This window comes from Lethenteron reissneri, chromosome 52, assembly GCF_015708825.2.
Source record: "Lethenteron reissneri isolate LAM-NWPU_2019-01 chromosome 52, ASM1570882v1, whole genome shotgun sequence".
Lineage (NCBI taxonomy): Eukaryota > Metazoa > Chordata > Hyperoartia > Petromyzontiformes > Petromyzontidae > Lethenteron > Lethenteron reissneri.
Genome location: NC_083830.1, coordinates 1,409,730 through 1,428,075, shown reverse-complemented (window position 1 = coordinate 1,428,075; position 18,346 = coordinate 1,409,730). Strand labels below are relative to the sequence as shown.

Here is an 18,346-nt window from a genome sequence, read left to right as displayed (position 1 = left end):
TGGAATACTTGACAATCCTTGACTCTGATAGTTTTTCTTGTATCATCTCCACCGCAATGAACATCATTCACTTCATCCGTTCAATACACGTCATCATCGTCAGCATCGTCAGTCTCTTAACTGTAGGGATTGTGGGGACGCCAATGTGGCGTTCGGCTCTTCTAGCTCGTACATCTCGTGGTCTCTTGCGATCTGCACGACGTCTGCTGCGGATCTCCATGTCCAAGTCGCTGCTTTCGTTGCCCAGCTGCACCTTGGGCGACCTCTCCTCCTCGTGCCTTCCACCAGGCCCTGCAGGATGACACGGAAATGTCCCCATGGTCTCGGAGTGACACTGCCAAACAATTGCATTTTCCTCTTTGTTCGTGCTAGTCACAGGTCGTGTACCCCGCTGTTTTTAGTCACCTCCGCATGAATCAACTCACTGATTGGACCTAGTATCAACAAACCCTCCACTGTGAACAACGAGCTTTTGTAGATGATTGAGTTTTTTTTTTACCTCCCTCGCGCGTACCAAACGCGCGTCCTTTTCCAACGACTCGCCGGCCGCCGAGGCAGCCGCTGAGTGTGGCGCCTGCCTTTCTCAGAAGCGGCCTCCGCGTTTTGTGCCACGGTGCCGTTGCTGCCCCCTCACCGCCCTCCCCGTGCCACCGCTGCGTGCCCGCAGGCATGGTGCTCGTGCAGAAGGAAGGCCACCTCATCCTGCTGCCCCACTCGGCGCTGCAGCAGCTGAGGCCAGCAACTCCCGGAGCCGCGCCGCAGTTTCGTCTCCCGCCCATTCACCAGGTGAGGACCTCCCCCCCTCGCCGTTCTTTCGTCCGCTTGCGTGCGAGGAGGCCGGCCAGGCGCGGACCTGGCGCGGTGGCGCACGCCCGCCTGCGATCCCAGCGCTTGGAAGGCAAGGGATGCATGTATGTACGTTGGAACTTCTTTCGCACCGTTCCTAGCCAACCGTGCTCATCGGAGGTGCTGGGAAGGGTTGGTGTCTTGGGTGCGCGACTCCCAACTTGCTGGGCTGTCCGGGCGCCAAGAGGTGGCAGAACAGTAAACGGGTTGCTGCTGACCTACCTGGGTATGCCATGTCCCACCAACTACCCCCCACCCCTCGTCGCCCTCTCTCCGAGCAGCCCCCCGGGACGCACGTGATTGCGAGGAGCGTGGCCCCCACCATCATCAAGCAGATCTCACCGGGCCAGACCGTGGCCTCCACACAGCCCACGCCGCTACAGGTAACGTGGGCCTGCCCACCGACCCCCGTGAGGCCCGCTCACAGGGCCCACAATCCGCCCTGAGTGCGCACGGTAAAGGACAAAGGCCAACCGGTTGTAGGTCGCCTCGTTTTCTCGAGCAGTTTGATTAACAGCCGTATGTATCTTTTATCCTCTCGTTTGTTCAGTTTTGTTTGCTTTATGAGCCTAGATGTAATCTATACAGATTCTGAGGAGCACAACTAAACGTGCGTATCTTGAGCATAAAAATATTTTTGCTCAATGCTCCGTTTTGTGCCTCGTTGGACATAGCTTGTGTCCGGCTGACACTGTGCCGGATCTCCGTTTGCTCCGTGCATACCTCGTGGTGGCCTGTTTTTGCACGCGTCACTGCCCTCTCGCTTACGTCGCGCCGCCGCTTGTCGCGAGCAGCCTCAGCAGCCGGTCTCCGTGGCGCCCACCACCATGGCGACGTCGACCGCGACGGCGCCGGTCCACCGGCCTCCCGTGCCGGTCCAGGCCAAGGTCATCCAACCGCCGACGGTCATCTCGGCGCCGCCCGCCACCGCCACCTTCAGCACCGCGACGCTCACGCGACCGCCCACTCCGACAACTCCCGTGAGCACCAGCGGCGCGTGCCGGCGCCACCAGCGGCGCGTTAGACGATTTGTGTGCGCCGTCGGGGTGCGTACGGCACGGCGAGCGCGCGTGCCCACGCTCAGTTTTCCATTTTTTTTTCATCATTTTGATGCCGTCAAAAAATGGTCCCATAGATGTCACGCAAAATTCATTGGACCAGCCACACGTGACATGTCAGTTTTTTTTACGAGGCCCCTTCACAATTGTTTTTCCCTTTAACCGTGGGCTTTATTTGGTGAAGAAGTATGCATAGAGTGTGGTCAATTACACACACACAGACAATAGACATTCGCAGTTCACCACGGGTACGGGAACCCGAGCGCAGAGAGAGCTTGAGGCTCCACCGAGTGCCTGCCCCTGCCTGTGTAGGCACAAGCCGGGGAGACGACTCCTCAGCTCGCTGTGTTTTTCTTCTCCGAACGGTGCAGCGCAGAGCGAGGCCTCCCCCTGCTGTTTGCCGGGGAGAAGCGCGCGGGCGCACGCTGCCGCTCACGTGGCGGCAGCGTGTTTACGTTTTTGAATCGCCCGCCCCCACAGCCGGCGCGCCCACGCTCTCGCGCGGTTTTAATAACGCAGCCGGGGCGTTGATATGCGGTCGAGAGACCTCAAGGTGGCGGCGCCCGCGGTTCACCCAAAACCAGTTGGTGCGTAAACACGTGGACTTGGTTTAAACCAGGAGAGAGCCGGTTGAGAAGAAAAGTCTACTTCCTAAAACTGAGATACGTGGATCACGGGCAATACAGATATAGACTGGAAAAAAACGGTAGAATGCCACCGCAAAAACGTCGCATCAATAACAAAATATTAAGAAAATAACAATAAAGCAGGTGAAGTGTGAAGTTAATAAAGAGCAATGATTCCAGTATTGTAGCTTTTAGTGTAGGGCAGAAAGGTCTTTCGGCTACGTTTTAGCCGTTGCGATCGTTAACGGCTCCATCTTCCGCAGGTCATGGTGACGAGCGCAGGGTCGATCCGACCTCTGACCTCACCCACCACAGTGGCCATCACGGCGGCGCTGCCGGGCGGCGGCGCCGTGAGAGCCGCTGCTCCAACGCTCGTCATGACGCCGGTGGGTCCCGTGCCACCACCGGGGTTGACGGTGGTCGTGTCGGAGGTGCCGGTGCTGGTAGTTGTGCTGGGAGGTGGTTTAGTGGTTGTAGTGGTGGTTATGGTGGTGGTGTTATGTGCGTGTATGTCTGTCTGTGTGTTTGTCTTGGTTTTGTGTGACTCAATTTCGATTTCGGCTCACAGTCAACATCGGTGACTGTTTTCTGAACTGGTCCTGGGCCTCCCCTAGAGCCTGGGCCTCCCCTAGATGCCTTAAATGAGTGTAAACTGGTGCAGTCTGTAAACATCAGCACTGGGGATACAAAGACGGCCGGGCGTGGTTCTGGCCACACTACCCCCTCGTGGGCTCTGCCGGCCTAAATAGGTCCTCGCTAACAGCACTTGCCCCAACAGCCTGTGTAGTCTATACGGGGAATCTTTATCTTTTGTGTATCTATGTGCAGGGCGTTGTGATTAGAGGAATTGTGCAATGAGCCAACATCAGTGGTGAGTAATGTATGAAGCGATCCTGGGCCATTCCTGAGGTTACCACGTGTAAACTTCAGCACTGGAGGCTGCTGGGCATGGTTCTCACCACACCACCCGCTCGTGTGATATGCTGGCCTGTTGCTAATTTTGGCAATGGTTGAAATTAGTGGTGGTGTTGGTCATCCCAGTCAGTCAACCCATAGCACCTGGTATTGTACAGTGACCTCCTGTGAGATAGCCTTCGGCACTTCGCATGGCCTCAAAGTGCACCGAGCCTGGCACAAGCGCCATGGTGACGTCACCGCCGCTTACTGGCGAACGGCGGTTGTTGTCGGTGCTGGCAGTGGTCTCGGCAGATCAACGAGAGTGCTGGGCACCTCTGTCTTGGTGGCATCACGGCGCCAAGTCAGTGCTGTGCAGCGGCGTCTCCTCTGCCTGGCGCTAACGCTCGCCCTGTGTCACTGCCCAGGAGCTGATGGAGAACGTGAAGAAGTGCAAAAATTTCCTGTCGACGCTGGTGAAGCTGGCATCCACGGGGCAGCAGTCGCCCGAGACGGCGCACAACGTGAAGGACCTCGTGCAGAGCTTGCTCGTGAGTGGCGCTCGCTTACCCCCGCGCTTCCCTCTGCTCCGACCGCCGTTCTCTCTGATGCGGTCCAAGCAAGGTTCAAAGTGTTAATGTGTTACCTGTGCTCACCTGTCTCGTAAGTATTTGGTGGGCCACATTAACCCTCGCGAAGATCATCCAGTATGAGTGAAATGTTACTGTAAAGTTGTGCTGCTATTAGGGACTTACCTCAGAGGAAACTGGCCTCGTTGATTAAACGATTTCCCAAAGCTTGATGGTAAAGTCAAGGATTCGTCAAAGCGTTTGCGATGATGTTATACCACGTGACGGAATTTTTCGACGTCGTGTACCTCCTCCTCCTCCCGATGACATCGTTATGGGTTAACAAGAGCTAACGCAAGCCAAAGAGCGAGCGAGCAAATGAGTGAGCAAATGAGCATGGTCGTGTTGTCTGACGATGTCTGGACGGTGTCACCGTGATCGTTGCCGACAGGACGGGAAGATTGAGCCAGAGGAGTTCACCAGCCGGCTGCAGAAAGAGCTCAAGTCGTCCCCACAGCCATACCTGGTGCCTTTCCTCAAGGTGACCCACGCTGTCTTCCTCCTCCCGCAAACGCTCTCGCGTCTCCCTCATATATATACACGCACACACATAAATATGTTCATGTATATTTTATGGACGTTTTCATGAAATCTAGAATCATTTGGTTAATCCAAAAAGCGAGCACCAAAAACATTTCGGGTTGAGCTAAAATGTGAAGTCACTGGAAGTGACGTCAGATCCATGTGTTTTTTTTCCATCAAAAATGCCATTGCGTCATATCACTTTTGCTTAAACTATATATATTTTTTACATTTAATCCACAAACAATGAAAGGTAATAAGTCTAATTTATTTTAATATTAAATTACTACATCAAAACTGAAATTGGTCGTAAAAATACCAGAATAACACATGTCACAACGCAGCCACACAACCTGTGGTTGCTGGCCTCACCGCTGCTGCTCGTGTGTGCATGCGTGTGTGTGTGTGCGTGCGTGCGTGTGTGCGTGTGTGCATGCGTGTGTGTGTGCGTGCGTGCGTGCGTGCGTGTGTGCGTGTGTGCATGCGTGTGTGTGTGCGTGCGTGCGCGTGCGTGCGTGCGTGCGTGTGCGTGCGTGCGTGCGTGTGTGCATGCGTGCGTGCGTGCGTGTGCGAGCACAGAAGAGCCTGCCAGCGCTGCGGCAGATGAACAAGAATCTGCAGACCTTCCCGGCGGCCACCTGCTCATCCAGCGCGCCGGCGCCCACCGTCTCCCTCTCGACCATACGGCCCACGCTCGCCACCGGCACCGGCCTGGTGAGGGCATCTCCGCTCGCCTCCCACTCCGCTCGCCTCCCACTCCGCTCGCCTCCCACTCCGCTCGCCTCCCACTCCACTCCAGCCTTGCCTCCCACTCCGCTCGCCTCCCACTCCACTCCAGCCTTGCCTCCCACTCCGCTCGCCTCCCACTCCGCTCGCCTCCCACTCCGCTGACCTCCCACTCCGCTCCAGCCTTGTTTCCCACTCCACTTTGCACCAACATGGGACGGTGGTGGGGCGGGAGTAGCAGAGTTGGAATCTCGAACTAAACATTTGAACGGTATAAGGTGGCTGCAGCGGCAGTGTTTTACCCATAGGGGGTGCCGCAGGCGTGAGAGCGACCCTAGTTCGATTGCCGGCCACGGCCGACAGTGGTGGTGATATCTGAACCGGTCCTGGGCCTCTTCTAGGCTGCCTCAGCCTTCAATCATCATGTGGGTGCAAATGTGTAAAATCACCAGCGCTGGGGAGACTGAGGACGCCCCGGCGCAGTGCCGCTAGCCTCACCACCCCCTCGGGTGCCGTGCCAGCCTCCGTGGCGCTCGCTGCCAGCACCTGGCCCAGCGACCTGTTACAGACCGCACGGGGGATCTGTGGCCTGTGGTGTGTGCTCACGGGGGTGATGGTGGGACTGGAGTTGTTGCTGGTGCTGCCGGCGATTAGGGGTTGTGCTGGCAATTGCCAGAGTGGTGGCGCCAAATGTTTGCCAGTGTTGGTGGAGTTGCCGATGGTGCTTGTGTTGTGTGCCCGGCCGCAGGGCGTGACAACGCACACTGTGACGTCGCAGCAGCAGCAGCAGCTGCGGATGAAGCAGTTGCAGGCGCTGTCGGGTGCCCAGGGAACCGTGCTCACCCGTCCCACCACCTCCATCGGCCACATGCGGCACATACAGCCAGGTGTGCGGTTAGCCTAGTCACATGCACAGGGAGGTGCGATGTCTATTACAGCTAGGTATTGAATTCCTTTATCTTACTCAGCCAGGTGTGTGGTCACTGAGCTACAGACAGGCGGACTCTCCGTTGTCCACACACAGGCAGACGTGGGTTGACCAGTTGCATAAAGCCAAGGTCCACCGTATCACGCACAGCCAGGTGCGCGCTGTCCCTCTACCGCACACAGCCAGCCGAGGGCTCCCTTGGCCAGGGACAGCTGGGACAACTCGCCCTTTGCCACTCTTCCTCACACGGGGTCGCTGTCTGCCACAGTTGGCTGTGAGGCAGTCGCTCCTTGCCCCATTCAACCTGCAGTGTCAATGAAGAGGAGGTGGGGGGGTGGAGGAGGTGGGGGGGAGTAGGATGTGGAGGGGGGGAGCTCACACTGCTGGGTTGAGCTGCCCCCAAGTATTTCTTACTAAATATATTTTTATAATTATCGTTGTTATTAGACTGGAGTAAGAGTTACATGACAAGCCATAGCGAGACGTATACCGGATGTGGTGATGCCGGGTGTGAAAAATTCCTTCTTGTTGACCCGGACTGACCCGGCTGAAGCGGCAGGGTGGCCCGCAGTGGTAACGCTCATGCCTCACAGCAGTCAGGGCCTGGGTTCTACTCCCGACTCGGACGCCGTTCTCTGTGTGAAGGCTGATTGTTCTCCCCCTGGTCTGCATGGGTTTCCTCCGGGTTCTCAGCTTGCCTTCCGTTGGTAAACAAATGAAACACGCATTGTTTACTGCAATTGGCCCAAACGTACCAATGTTGAAAACATTGACCTGAGAATGACGTGATAGGGATCACAGCAGCAGCAGCAACATCGCCCCCTACTGAGAAAACAACTTCGTAGGACCCTCCTGAGAAAATAGTCTTGAGACTCGGTGAGGCTTTCCAGGGGGGGAAACTCGCGTCGTAGTGGGAGTGGTAATAAACAATGCACGCCCGGGCCCTGAGCTACCACGATTTGGCACGGCAGCGATCTCGCGACGCCCAGCGCACTCCCGAGTCCCGCCAGCAGGGGGGGCTGCCGCTGCGGCGGTCGCGGCATCTCGAGCGGGGCGGGGGGGCACGTTGCCATCCAGGGAGCTCGCTCTTCGTCCATCATCGCATCGTTTGTTTGCCAAAATGCCGCTCTCTCGCGATTATCGTTGCCCTTTGTTTCCCCTTCATATTTTATCACTGGACAAAATATACGTGACATTTTTGGTTTGTTATTTCGCTTGTTCGGCCATGAAAGCCTCACCGAGCCTCAGGGCCCTTTTTCAGGAGGGTCCTGCCAAGTTTTATCAGGAGGGGGATGATGATGCTACTGCTGTGTGTGATCCCAACTTGAGTAGTTTGCAGGTAATATTTCAAAATTCGAATGTTAGTGCCATTGACATTATTTATGTGAAACTAAGCATGGGGGAGAAACCGTATGTTCTCCCTCTCAGAACAGAGGGAGAACATAAAAACTACGCAGTATCACACATCACACTCTCGTTCGCACTCGCTCACAGGTACTCTGCACAACTGGGGGAGATCACACATACACACAGAGGCGCCCGAATCAGGAATCGAACCCAGGCGCTTCGAGCTGTGAGGCACGAGAGTTACCACTGCGCCACCCTGCCGCCCACAATAATAATTAAAGTTCTACATAATTGGCTTTTTCCAAGTCATTAATTGCTTTGCAAAATGTTTTCAGCAATAATTGACGGCACAGTGGTGGTTATATGGCCTCGTTTGTTTCCACAGTTCAAGTGATTAGTTCATTATCGTGCCACTGACGGTGCGTGTATTGTACGCAATAATTACAGCTTTACAACCGATCAGGCTTATTAAGTTCCTGATTAAAATTCTTATGGCTCTGGCTTATGTTGAGTGAACTGCAGTTGCAGAACTGTTATGAAGTGATCTTTATTTATATTGGAAGTACAGCAAGGCACAATAACAATTGACTTATATTGTGAAATACAATGAACAGGTTATGGGAGACTGACGTCGTGACGACCGGAGAGTCGTATTGCGGCACTCCCAATTGTCATCGTTTCTTCCGCTTGTGTTTAATGCCCCGCGTCGCTCGCTCGTTAGTCGACTAAATTCGGCAGTGTGTGCCCGGTGTGGTACGGGGCTGTGTGATGTGCTGTGGTACGGGCGGTGTGGCGCGGTTTGGTGCGGTTTCGTGTGTTGCGATGTGGTGCGGTTTGGCAAGTTTGCGATGTTTGGCGGTGTGCTTTGGTGCGGTGTGCTTTGGTGTGGTGTGCTTTGGTGCGGTGTGGTGTTTGCGTGGTCTGGTGCGGTGTGGCGTCGCAGGCATGGCGGTGAGATTTGGGGCGGTGAGCGGCAAGGGCCCGGCAGTCGGCCTCTCTGCCGGCGCCCTCGCGACCTCCACCAGCCACACGGCCTCCACGGCACAGAAGGGGAAGTTCAAGGACGCGGGTGGGGGCACCTTCAAGTGAGTTCCCCTTGACCCTCGGGCACCACAAACACTCACACACAGTCCCAAAGACAAAGATCCCCCGCATAGCCGCAATAGACTGCTGGGGCAAGTGCTGTTAACGAGCACCTATGAAGTCCGGCACGGTCCACGAGGGGGTGTTATGGCCAGCGCCACACCTGTCCGCCTTTGTCACCCCAGTTGCAATGTTAGTACACCGCACCAGTTACTTGGTTCAGGCTGAGTCGACCACTTACACACACGCACTCTCGCACTTGAGATCACACACCGCACCAGCTCACAGGGAGGGCTTTTACCCTGGAAGCACTCCACTCGTGGATGGGCCATGCACCGAGAGCACCGCTGTCGCCGTGCGCAGGGACGACGATGACATCAACGACGTGGCGTCGATGGCCGGGGTCAACATTAACGAGGAGAGCGCGCACATCGCGGCCACGGGCTCCGATACTGTCGGCACGCAGATCCGCTCGTGCCGTGACGAGGCCTTCCTCTCCGGCACACCGCTGCTGGCGCGCATGCAGGACATTGGTACGCTCGCTCATACGCGCTTGCTCACTCACTCACTCACTCGTCCATCATTCACCTGCTTGCACGTTCATTCACTCGCACTTTCTTTCACTCATCCACCTGTCCAATCACTCGTGGGTTCATTCACTCGCCGGCCCGCCCGCTCTCCCACTCGGACACGTACAGGATAGAAGGCTGCTTGAACTGAAGTGAGCACAAGCAACTGTGGGCTCTGGTGGGCAGGGCGGGCGCCTTTGACACGGCGCTGGCCGCACGCGAGCACAGTCCGCGTGAACCGCTCTGGCGGTTCCCGCAATCCAGCAATAAGTTAAGGCCTCCCCACTCCATGTTGCTTCTGAGGGGTTTTGTCTGATAATGTGGATTGGTGATCAGGGGCAGGAGGTGGGGGGGTGCAGGGTGGCAGGACTCTTTGTGATGTCACTCGCCACGGATGTAGAGTGGTGGTGCGGTGGTTGAATCAGCGCCTCCCCCCCCCCCCCCCCAACGAGTTAATTTATTTAAAGAGCCCATCCGCCACGAGCTGAAGTGACTTCTGACAGTGGCCAGCACTGCAGGGGGAGAGGGGGCTGCGGGGTAAACCGGACATTTGTTCATGGCCTAAAACTCAAGAGAATCCTACGGCAACAAAAAATCGAAATTTTTTTTTTGGTTTGTTCCCGAAATTCAGATTATTTGTTAAACATTCTCATTCGAATATGCACGTTGTAAACAATGCCACCTTCAAGTGTGTCCCAGCGGGCAGGGGCTGCTCGCGAACAACGCTTGCCATAACGATCCACGGCGGCGCTGGGGGTGGGGGGGGACCCCTCTTAGGAATGGGAGGGTGGGCGTCTCTTCTGCAACGGTGTCCCTCACAGGGGGCAAAGACACCTGAGGCTTGGTTTGACCTGTTCGTGTCGCGACACCACGCCGTGCGTGCGTGCAGTGGCTAGACGCTTGCTTTTCCTGAAGCGATCCAAGGTCAGCGAGGCAGGGCACGCGCGTCGTGCGTGAGTGGAGTGCAGACGGTGCGATCTCACCGCGGACAACAGAGGATGCCGCTGCAGCTACAGCGGCAACAAGCGAGACACGTGTGGCTGAGACGCCTTTTTGGGGGGAAGCCCCCCCCCCCTCGTCCCGCTGCGCTCCCGCTGCGCTCCCCCTCCACCGCCCCCCCTCCACCGCCCCCCCTCCGAACTTGTACAGCCTCTGAGCCCCCCTCTTTGCCGTGCAGGAAAACGTCCGTTATTAGCTCATAAAAAAAAGATGGTTGTGGGGGGGGGCGGTGGTGATAGTAATAAAAAAATCTATCGAGGTATAATTGGGATCTCTGCTGGAGAGGGAGAGAGGCGAGGAGGGAGCAAGTGAGCCCTCTTTGGAACGGTGAGCGATGCCCACGGGCAAAACCGGGCAACCAGCTGTCTGCGAGACAAACCCGGGTGCCTTTGTTCCACTCATCAGCCGCGGGGTCCGGCGTAACCTCCAACACCCCCCCCTCGCTCCCTCACTTCATATCTTCCGCTCCTCACGCCTCCCCGTGCCCCCCCCCCCCCCCCCCGCCCAGTCCGACACAAATCCCTCTCCTTCACACCTCCAATTCCAATTATTTTTTTATTGTTTAATCTCTTTTTTTACTTTTCCTCCCCCCCCCCTCCACTCGTCTTCCCCACGCTTCGTTTTAACGGCCGCGGCCGCTGCCGCGCGTGCCGGGCGGCCGTGGCAATCGCTGTTTGCGCACCGTCTTCGCGTCGCCACCCTCCCGCCCCCACCTCGTCCCGCCGCGTCGCTCGCTCGTGGTGGTGAGGGGGGGGGAGCCCTGCCAGCGCCTGGCGGCTCCGACGTTTGAGCTTCCCGGACTCACAGGGCGGTGATCGCCGTCTCATTTTAATATTTTACTTTCCGCACGATGCTTCCGTCATGTCAGGGCGAGCGCATTGGACTTGCCATCCAGAGGTCATCGGGTTTAATTCTCCCGGCACGGCAGTTGAAATACATTTATTAAATGCCCCTGCTTCTGTCCACCCCGCAGTGTAAGTGGGCACGCCGCTGTCAGGAGCTGTACCCGTTTATAGCGATACAGCTACTGACACACTTGTACCCGTTTATAACACCGGGTACAAGTGTGCGTGCTCCCCAGACGGGTTCTCTAGCGCTATCCCCAGAGGAGGCCCTTCCACCTACATTGGCGTGAGCAAGCAGTTGCAGGACCTGCACCTTTGCCTTTTTACCTTTTTATATTATGGTTCTTTTGGTAAAGTCACGTTGATAGAAAAAATAATAACAATAAAAAAATAAATACAATTAAATGAAAATAAAGTGAATAAAAAATAATAAAAATATCACGACATTTTGATCGCTTGTGTTGCGATCGAAACGTCGTGATATTTGTATTATTTTTTGTTCACTTTTGTTTTTATTATTTTATTGTTATTATTTTTTCTTCATTCTACGTGACTTTACAGAAAGAACCATAGAATATGAATTCCTGCAGTCACGAAAGTTTTAAATAAAAATTTGTACCTTCTCTTACATGCGCGGACACACACACGCGCGAGCGAGCGTATAAATAGGCAGCTACGATTTTTTCTGTCTCTGTTTTTATGTCTTTCTCTCCTTTTCTCCTCTCGGACGTTTGAGTGTCAGAGCGCCGCGCCGATGAAATGGGGCCTTGATTAGCGGAACCGTCTCGTGGCCGTCTTGATGTTTGACACGCCGCCTCTTTTTATGTCTCAGCTCATTTTCATTCTCACTCTCCGCCGCTCAGCCGTCAGCGAAACACTTTGATATAAAATGCATGGACTCATTTGTGCCGTGCACGCGTATGTGTGTGCGCGCGAGTGTGACTGTGTGTACGTCCTAGCCTGTGTGTGTTTCAATTCCTCTTTTGTTTCCCATTTATTTCTTCTCCCCGTTTTTCCTGCGACCTCGCGGATGGCGGCACAAGATCCCCCCCCCTCCCCGTGCGCACACCTGCCGCCCGCCACTGCGCTCTCCGCTGCCGTTAAGCGGAACGCCCAAACGCGCCCGCGAGTCGAGGCATCAAATCTCTCCGCTGAAGCGTTCGCTCATCGTGTTAAAGCGAGTCAGAAACATGATTACCGCTTTGCCAGGCGCGCAAGCGTGCTCGCACGTGCCGTCGCCGCCACCGCCAGCGTGTGGTGGCGAGCCTCCTCCCCAGCAGGCCTTGCGGCTTCCTGCCTCCTGGCGGAAAGTGTTGCCTTCGTGCCCCGGGGGTTGCCACCTCCAAGGTGCAAAAAAACGGGACATGTCAGGGGAAGGAGGAGAAGAGGGGACAACTCGTGGTTTATTATTATTATCACAACTGATAAAAAAAATAACAACTGAACTTTGTTCCAGGAAGAGTGTCTTCTCAGATCTACCTCAAAAAGAGGTTGATCCTGAGAAAACCAGGACAGGCGGCAACTCTATTTACCCCGAGCGTGAGCTTCCACTAGGTCATCGCTCTCCCACCTCTCCCCTCCACCCCACACCTGTACACCTTTATAGGTGCTCGCTAACAGCACTTGCCCCAGCAGTACGTTAAGGCTGCACGGGGGATCTATGTTTCCGTGTGCCGCAGCTAAGCGGCACGGTGTGAGCGAGGTGCCGCCGGACGCAGTGAGCCTGATGTCGCATGCCGCCCAGGAGCGGCTGCGTGGCGTCATCGAAAAGCTGACGGTCATCGCGCAGCACCGGCTCGAGAACATGAAGGTGCGAACCCCCGCGCTCGTCCCCTCGCCCGCCCGCTCACCTCCCTCTGGCACCGTCAGGGCTGTGCGGCCCCTACCCCGAGTCCATCCCTAACCCCACGCGCTCCCTTCCCCCGCAGGAGGAAGAGCGGTACGAGCCGACGAACGACGCTCGCTCGCAGCTCAAGTTCTTCGAGCAGCTCGACCGCCTGGAGAAGCAGCGCAAGGACGAGCAGGAGCGCGAGATCCTGCTGCGAGCAGCCAAGGTGCGGCACCGCGGCCGCACCGCCCCCTCTCGCCACGAGCACCCCGCATCCGCTGCACAATCCACCCTACAACCACTGCACGACCACACTATAGCAACTGGACAAGCACCGCACAAACCACGCCACGACCACCCCACAGTTACCGCGCAAATGCCCCGCAGCCATCGCCTAAATGCCCATAGTCGCCACGAACGCGGCAGTGAGCGCAGCGCTGCGGTCACACCGACGCGACCACGCCCCAACAGAAGGCGCACAGCTCATGTGCCGCACGCATGGCACTGCGATTCACCCCCAGCGATTCGGGGGGATCGCCACGATTTTGGGTTGCGTTGTGATCGTGCGCGGCCTGTTGTCGTTCACGTATAATTTGCACAAATTGTATTTTCGGTCGACGGATCGTGCATTTTTACGTGCCAGGCCTTGACTCGTGCAGGAGAGTAAATTTATGATTTGTGCACATCGTGCAAATTAAAACTCCGGCGTGACATTTTGGCGACACGGCGAAAACGTTCCCAGCGGCAGCCCCCGTCGACGCGCCGTCACCGTGGTTGAGTTCTATCGCTCGGAGAGAACCGCCACTCTGGCCTTGTGGCCCGCCATGGACCCCGTGGCACATGGGCCCGGCGCTCCGCTTGCCGCCGGGCGCGCTCCCGAGCCTCGCCACCAGGGGGTCGAGGAGGCCCGGCCCACCGTCCACTCTTCGACCGAAACGGTGATGAAAGTCTTCACCGGTGAAGTGTTTTACATGGATGAAAGGAAATCAGGACCGTGACGATGATTGTGACTGCACTGCTGCCCACCGGAGACCAAAGCGGCCTGACGAGACGACACGAACGAGTGTGAGCAAAGACGCACACTGCAGTCGTTTAGTGACGGGCATTAGAGACAATATTGCACTGAGGAAGTCCAAACATGGTAATTAGCCACTTATGTTTATAGACACATAAACCGAGTTCACCAATTGGCTGAGCTGATGATATGGGGGTAAGGGGCAGGAGGGAGTGAATTGCGCGCCTTTAATACGGTGGTTCAATAACGATGAGCCTTGAACCACAGACTGATACGTGACAAAAAGTGCGCAAGCTGTCATCGGCTAGACTAAGACAACGACTAAAATTAATAATTACGACCGAACTTTCGCTGGGCTTACCTCGCCGGAAGGGACGGGGTGGAGGGCGTGCACGTAAGGGCAAGGGGGGGTGCACACTCTTCACTAAATAAATCAAATTATGAAACCCATATTCAAATGAAATGGAACGTCGGTGTCATTAGCCATGCGTAGCCTGACCTCGCCCGGAGATTAGTTATTGAAGACGGTGTGTTTAATTCATCTGGCATGCTCAAGCCTCCGCACTTCAATGCGTGTGCTGCTGCTACTGCTGCTGCTACACATACTGCTTTTCCTGCTGCTGTTGGTACTGTTGCTGCTACTGTTGCTACGACTACCGCTGCCGCCGCCGCAACGACGGCCGCTGCGGGTCGTGCGGCCCAATGCCCGCTGGCCGGGCGCCCTCTCTGAAGTTGAGGCTCATGATTACGGCCTCCGCCGCAACTTTCCACAGATCGCAGACGCCGGGAAAGCCAGGGCACATAATTTCTGCTCGGTTATTCCGAGCCCCAGGGCGTTCCTTACTTTTTAAACGACTTGGCTCGGATGTGGCCTTGAGTAATAATGCATTGAGATTTGGGGAAGAGACAACAGAGTTAATGAAAGGCTGGAAGATAAGAGGCAGAATTCGCTGCCCGGGCTTTCAAAAGAGGGTCTGTCTTTGTCTCGGCGGTTTTAAGTAAAACAGCCCGAGGGGAGGCTTTGCCCAGGGGCTGGCCTTTGCAGGCCCATCAAGATGCCTGCTTCCTCTCCGCCAACTAATTACCTTGTTTCTCTTTGGTTTCACGATACATCTCTCTCCCCCCCCCCCACCCACCGTTACCCCCAAACTCTGCCAACCCCCGCCCCCCACAACCCGCTCAATCCACTACCCTCCTCCTGCTCCTTCGTGCACCCCCCCCCCCCAACACCCATGTCCTCCTTCCAGAGCCGGTCGCGGCAAGAGGACCCGGAGCAAGCGAGGCTCAAGCAGAAAGCCAAAGAGGTGCGCTGGGAGTGCTCTCAGCTGCCCGGCACAGCCCGGCCGCTGAGAGCGGAGGTTGCCTGATGATGATGCTGCCGATGTTGCTGCCGGTGTTGTACGGACTGCGGCCGGCGCGTGTCGTGTCGAGCGTCCCGTTTAATTTCTCGCCGTCGTCACGCTTCCTCACCGCCGCTCCGTGTTCGTGACAAAAGTGTGGGGGGCACCATCGAGTTTAATGACGGAGCGCAGGGGGACGGGCGGGTTAAGAGCGGGGGGAAGAGGCTGGCGATGAGGGCGAGGAGGGTGAGGAGGGTGAGGAATAGCGGTGGCCATCAGCTGGCGAGAGCTGCCGCCGCTATTTCTAGGCCCGCGTAGCCCGACAGGCGCGCGGGGTCAGCGGGGATGATGGCTGCCGGGGAATCAGCCGCAGTCCCCCCCGCCCCCCCTCTCTCCTCGTGGCTCTCGGCTCCGTCTGGCTAAAGGCCCCCCCCACCACGACGACATCCCTCTCCACATCCCTCTTCCCCTGCCCCCCCCGCCTGGCCCTGCCCCCCCTCCCGGCCCCTGAGGCGTCTAATCTCCCGTGCGCGCGTCGTCGTGTTATGAATAGGAAGCAGTGCCCGGCGGCTGGCGTGCGCTTAACATATTGAAAGAGCCTGGGGGGTAAATAAACCCTCCTGCACGGCGGGCGGGCCGGGGGGGGGGCTGCGGCGCGGGGAGGCTGGGGGGCGGGGGTGGGGGGAGTATCGTATGCAGAGCAGGGGGTTGGTGACGGGGGGGTCGACGGTGGGGGGTGCGTTGTGATGCCCGCTTCATTAATGAATTTAGAACGGCGGAATTAAAGCTACAAAACGGGAGAAGCGCTCGGCGATCTGCGCGCGAGACCAGTTTTACGGCCGTTTCTGTTTCCTGATTGCCAGCGAATTATTCCGACGGGGTGTTTTTTTTTGTCACTTGGGGAAATTTCGCAGTTGCAAAATTTACATACAAAGGGGCCTTTGTCTTTCGAAAGGAGACGCGTGCAGGTGAGAGGTGATTGCGCGCCCGTTCCCCCTCGCACCCACCGAGCCCGCACACTCACAGCTTTTATTTTTGTGTCGGTCGGTTTATTTATTTATTAAATATTCCGCCGGCTTCTCGCGACGCGTGCGAGTTTTAGTGGCGGGCGGGCTCAGCGGTCGATAGCCGGGCTCCGTCTCGCCGCCCGCGGGCGCGTGCTGCCACTAATTGGAAGTTCGTTTTGATCGAGCTTGGCTATTAGCTGCAGTCCTCCCGCAGTTACCCCTCGGGGGGTCCTCCCGCCACCCAGGCCCCCCTTTCTTCTTCCCCTCCGCGCGCGCGCAACAACAACAAAATCTCGGCGGGAAAACCAACGTGCGCGCGTGCTTGCGGATAGACCTGCGTAAGCGCCCACTCCGTCCCCACCCCCACCCCACCACCCTTTTTTTGCAGGTTGGTATTAAATTTTTTATTATTTAACGAAACTGCGCACAAAAAAAACGCTTTCACTTGACCCCTCCGAACGTGCTTGGCGCAAAATAAATCAGGGGAATTAGAGCTCCGGGGGGGTTGTCGGCAAGCGGGAAACGTTGGGGAGTAACGGAGGAATGCTCGCTCGCCGGCTCGCTGGGCTAACGAACATGGGCTGCGGCGAGCGCTCGGGGACCTGGCGGAGTTTAAGAGCGATCCCCGGAGAGCCACGTTCCCCCACCCCCGCAACCCCCCACCCCCGCAACCCCCCACCCTCGCAACCCCCCACCCTCGCAACCCCCCACCCTCGCAACCCTCCACCCTCGCAACCCCCCACCCCCGCAACCCCCCACCCTCGCTCGTCCACCACTCCAGCCCCCCCAGCCCGCCCCTGCCCAGAAAAGATGACATTAACCGCAACCACTCCCCGCCTCGTCTCCCGGCTCACGGTGCCGCCCCAACCCTCGTGGCCGTGGCCTCTGACCCGATGCGGCTACCGTCCTGCGTCTCGCAGGGGAGGCGCTCCTCTGTCTCTCGGTCGCTCCCCACTCTTCCAGTTGCTCCTTCTCTCTGCCAGCTCCTCCGCTCTCGCCAGTATTCCACTCGCTCTCCACTGCTGCTCACCCCGCACATGCTTCTCGTAAGCTCAGCCGCTCCACACTCTGTTGCTTCTCTCATCGCCTTGTCTCTCTGTTTGACGCTCTCTCAGCATCTTAGTCTATCTCACCACTCGCCCATCCGGGAGTCCTTTTCTCTCCACGGCACTCTGGTACAGCTCTGCTCCACTTGTCTGCCTCCCTCTCCATCGTGCCCCTTGCTCTCCCACCACTTCACTCTCCATCTCCGATCGTCTTCCACTACTCGCCCCTGATCCAGCCTCGGCTTGTTGTGGCACCGCCCACGGGGCGCCGTGTCGGGTGGGGGGGGGTTTGGGTAGGTGGATCACGGCGCCGGTGAGAGCACGCCAGGATTTGGTATGCACACCTCGGTGGCGTGTTTACGACCGGGAGGCCCCACCCTGCCGTGCCGTTGCTCCGTGACTGATTGCCGGCGCCCGAACGCCTGTCGCAAATTAATGGGAGATCATTTTTAAGCACCAAATTTTAATGAGGCCGCCTGTCTGTCGAATTCATAACTTCCCCTGCGCTGGGCGGGTAATTGTAATTTAATTGTGGTGTTTAGCTCGTCTGTGCAGTTGGGGTATTCCGGGTGCGTTTAATTAAGCTCGTTCTTTTTGCCTACTGCCGCAGTTATTTATTTTATTATTTATTGCCAGGACGACGGCAGCGTCGTGTTCGCCCCAGCGCATTTCTCCGCTCTGGGCCTTGCGCAATCAGCCTCTGATCGCCGCATCTCTTCAATCACTTTGCCGCGTAAAACTCTTCCCCTCCCTGCGCGGGACGGGATTTTTGTGCGCGCGTACGCACTCCCATGTGTGCGTCCAGGCCATATCGCATCCATCCGTGCGGGGTGAAAAAGTCGCCTAAACTTCGCCCGGCTTTTGGCTTCTAACCGGCGTAAAAGCATCGGGGGGGGGGGGGGGGAGGCTTCCACCGTTTGGTGGAAATGCCCGAGGCTCCTGGAGCAAAACTATGGCTGTCTTACGAGATACACGCATACACATGACATCATCGTCGGCCATGGTCTCTCCACTGTTGGTCAAAGGCCTCCGAGTTGT

General features: G+C 56.9%; 1 protein-coding gene across 1 annotated transcript in view; it reads left to right on the top strand.

Annotated features, from left to right (window-relative positions):
- LOC133355765 (transcription initiation factor TFIID subunit 4-like) overlaps nucleotides 1-18,346 on the top strand; it is a 36,468-nt gene that overhangs the window by 6,144 nt on the left and 11,978 nt on the right. The window contains exons 2-14 of the mRNA XM_061573095.1: nucleotides 668-786; nucleotides 1,128-1,229; nucleotides 1,641-1,826; nucleotides 2,794-2,916; nucleotides 3,853-3,975; nucleotides 4,445-4,534; nucleotides 5,155-5,289; nucleotides 6,050-6,188; nucleotides 8,520-8,661; nucleotides 9,023-9,192; nucleotides 12,752-12,882; nucleotides 13,001-13,126; nucleotides 15,163-15,219. Of these exons, the coding sequence (XP_061429079.1) occupies nucleotides 668-786; nucleotides 1,128-1,229; nucleotides 1,641-1,826; nucleotides 2,794-2,916; nucleotides 3,853-3,975; nucleotides 4,445-4,534; nucleotides 5,155-5,289; nucleotides 6,050-6,188; nucleotides 8,520-8,661; nucleotides 9,023-9,192; nucleotides 12,752-12,882; nucleotides 13,001-13,126; nucleotides 15,163-15,219 (1,643 nt within the window). The remainder of the gene's footprint in view (nucleotides 1-667; nucleotides 787-1,127; nucleotides 1,230-1,640; nucleotides 1,827-2,793; nucleotides 2,917-3,852; nucleotides 3,976-4,444; nucleotides 4,535-5,154; nucleotides 5,290-6,049; nucleotides 6,189-8,519; nucleotides 8,662-9,022; nucleotides 9,193-12,751; nucleotides 12,883-13,000; nucleotides 13,127-15,162; nucleotides 15,220-18,346) is intronic.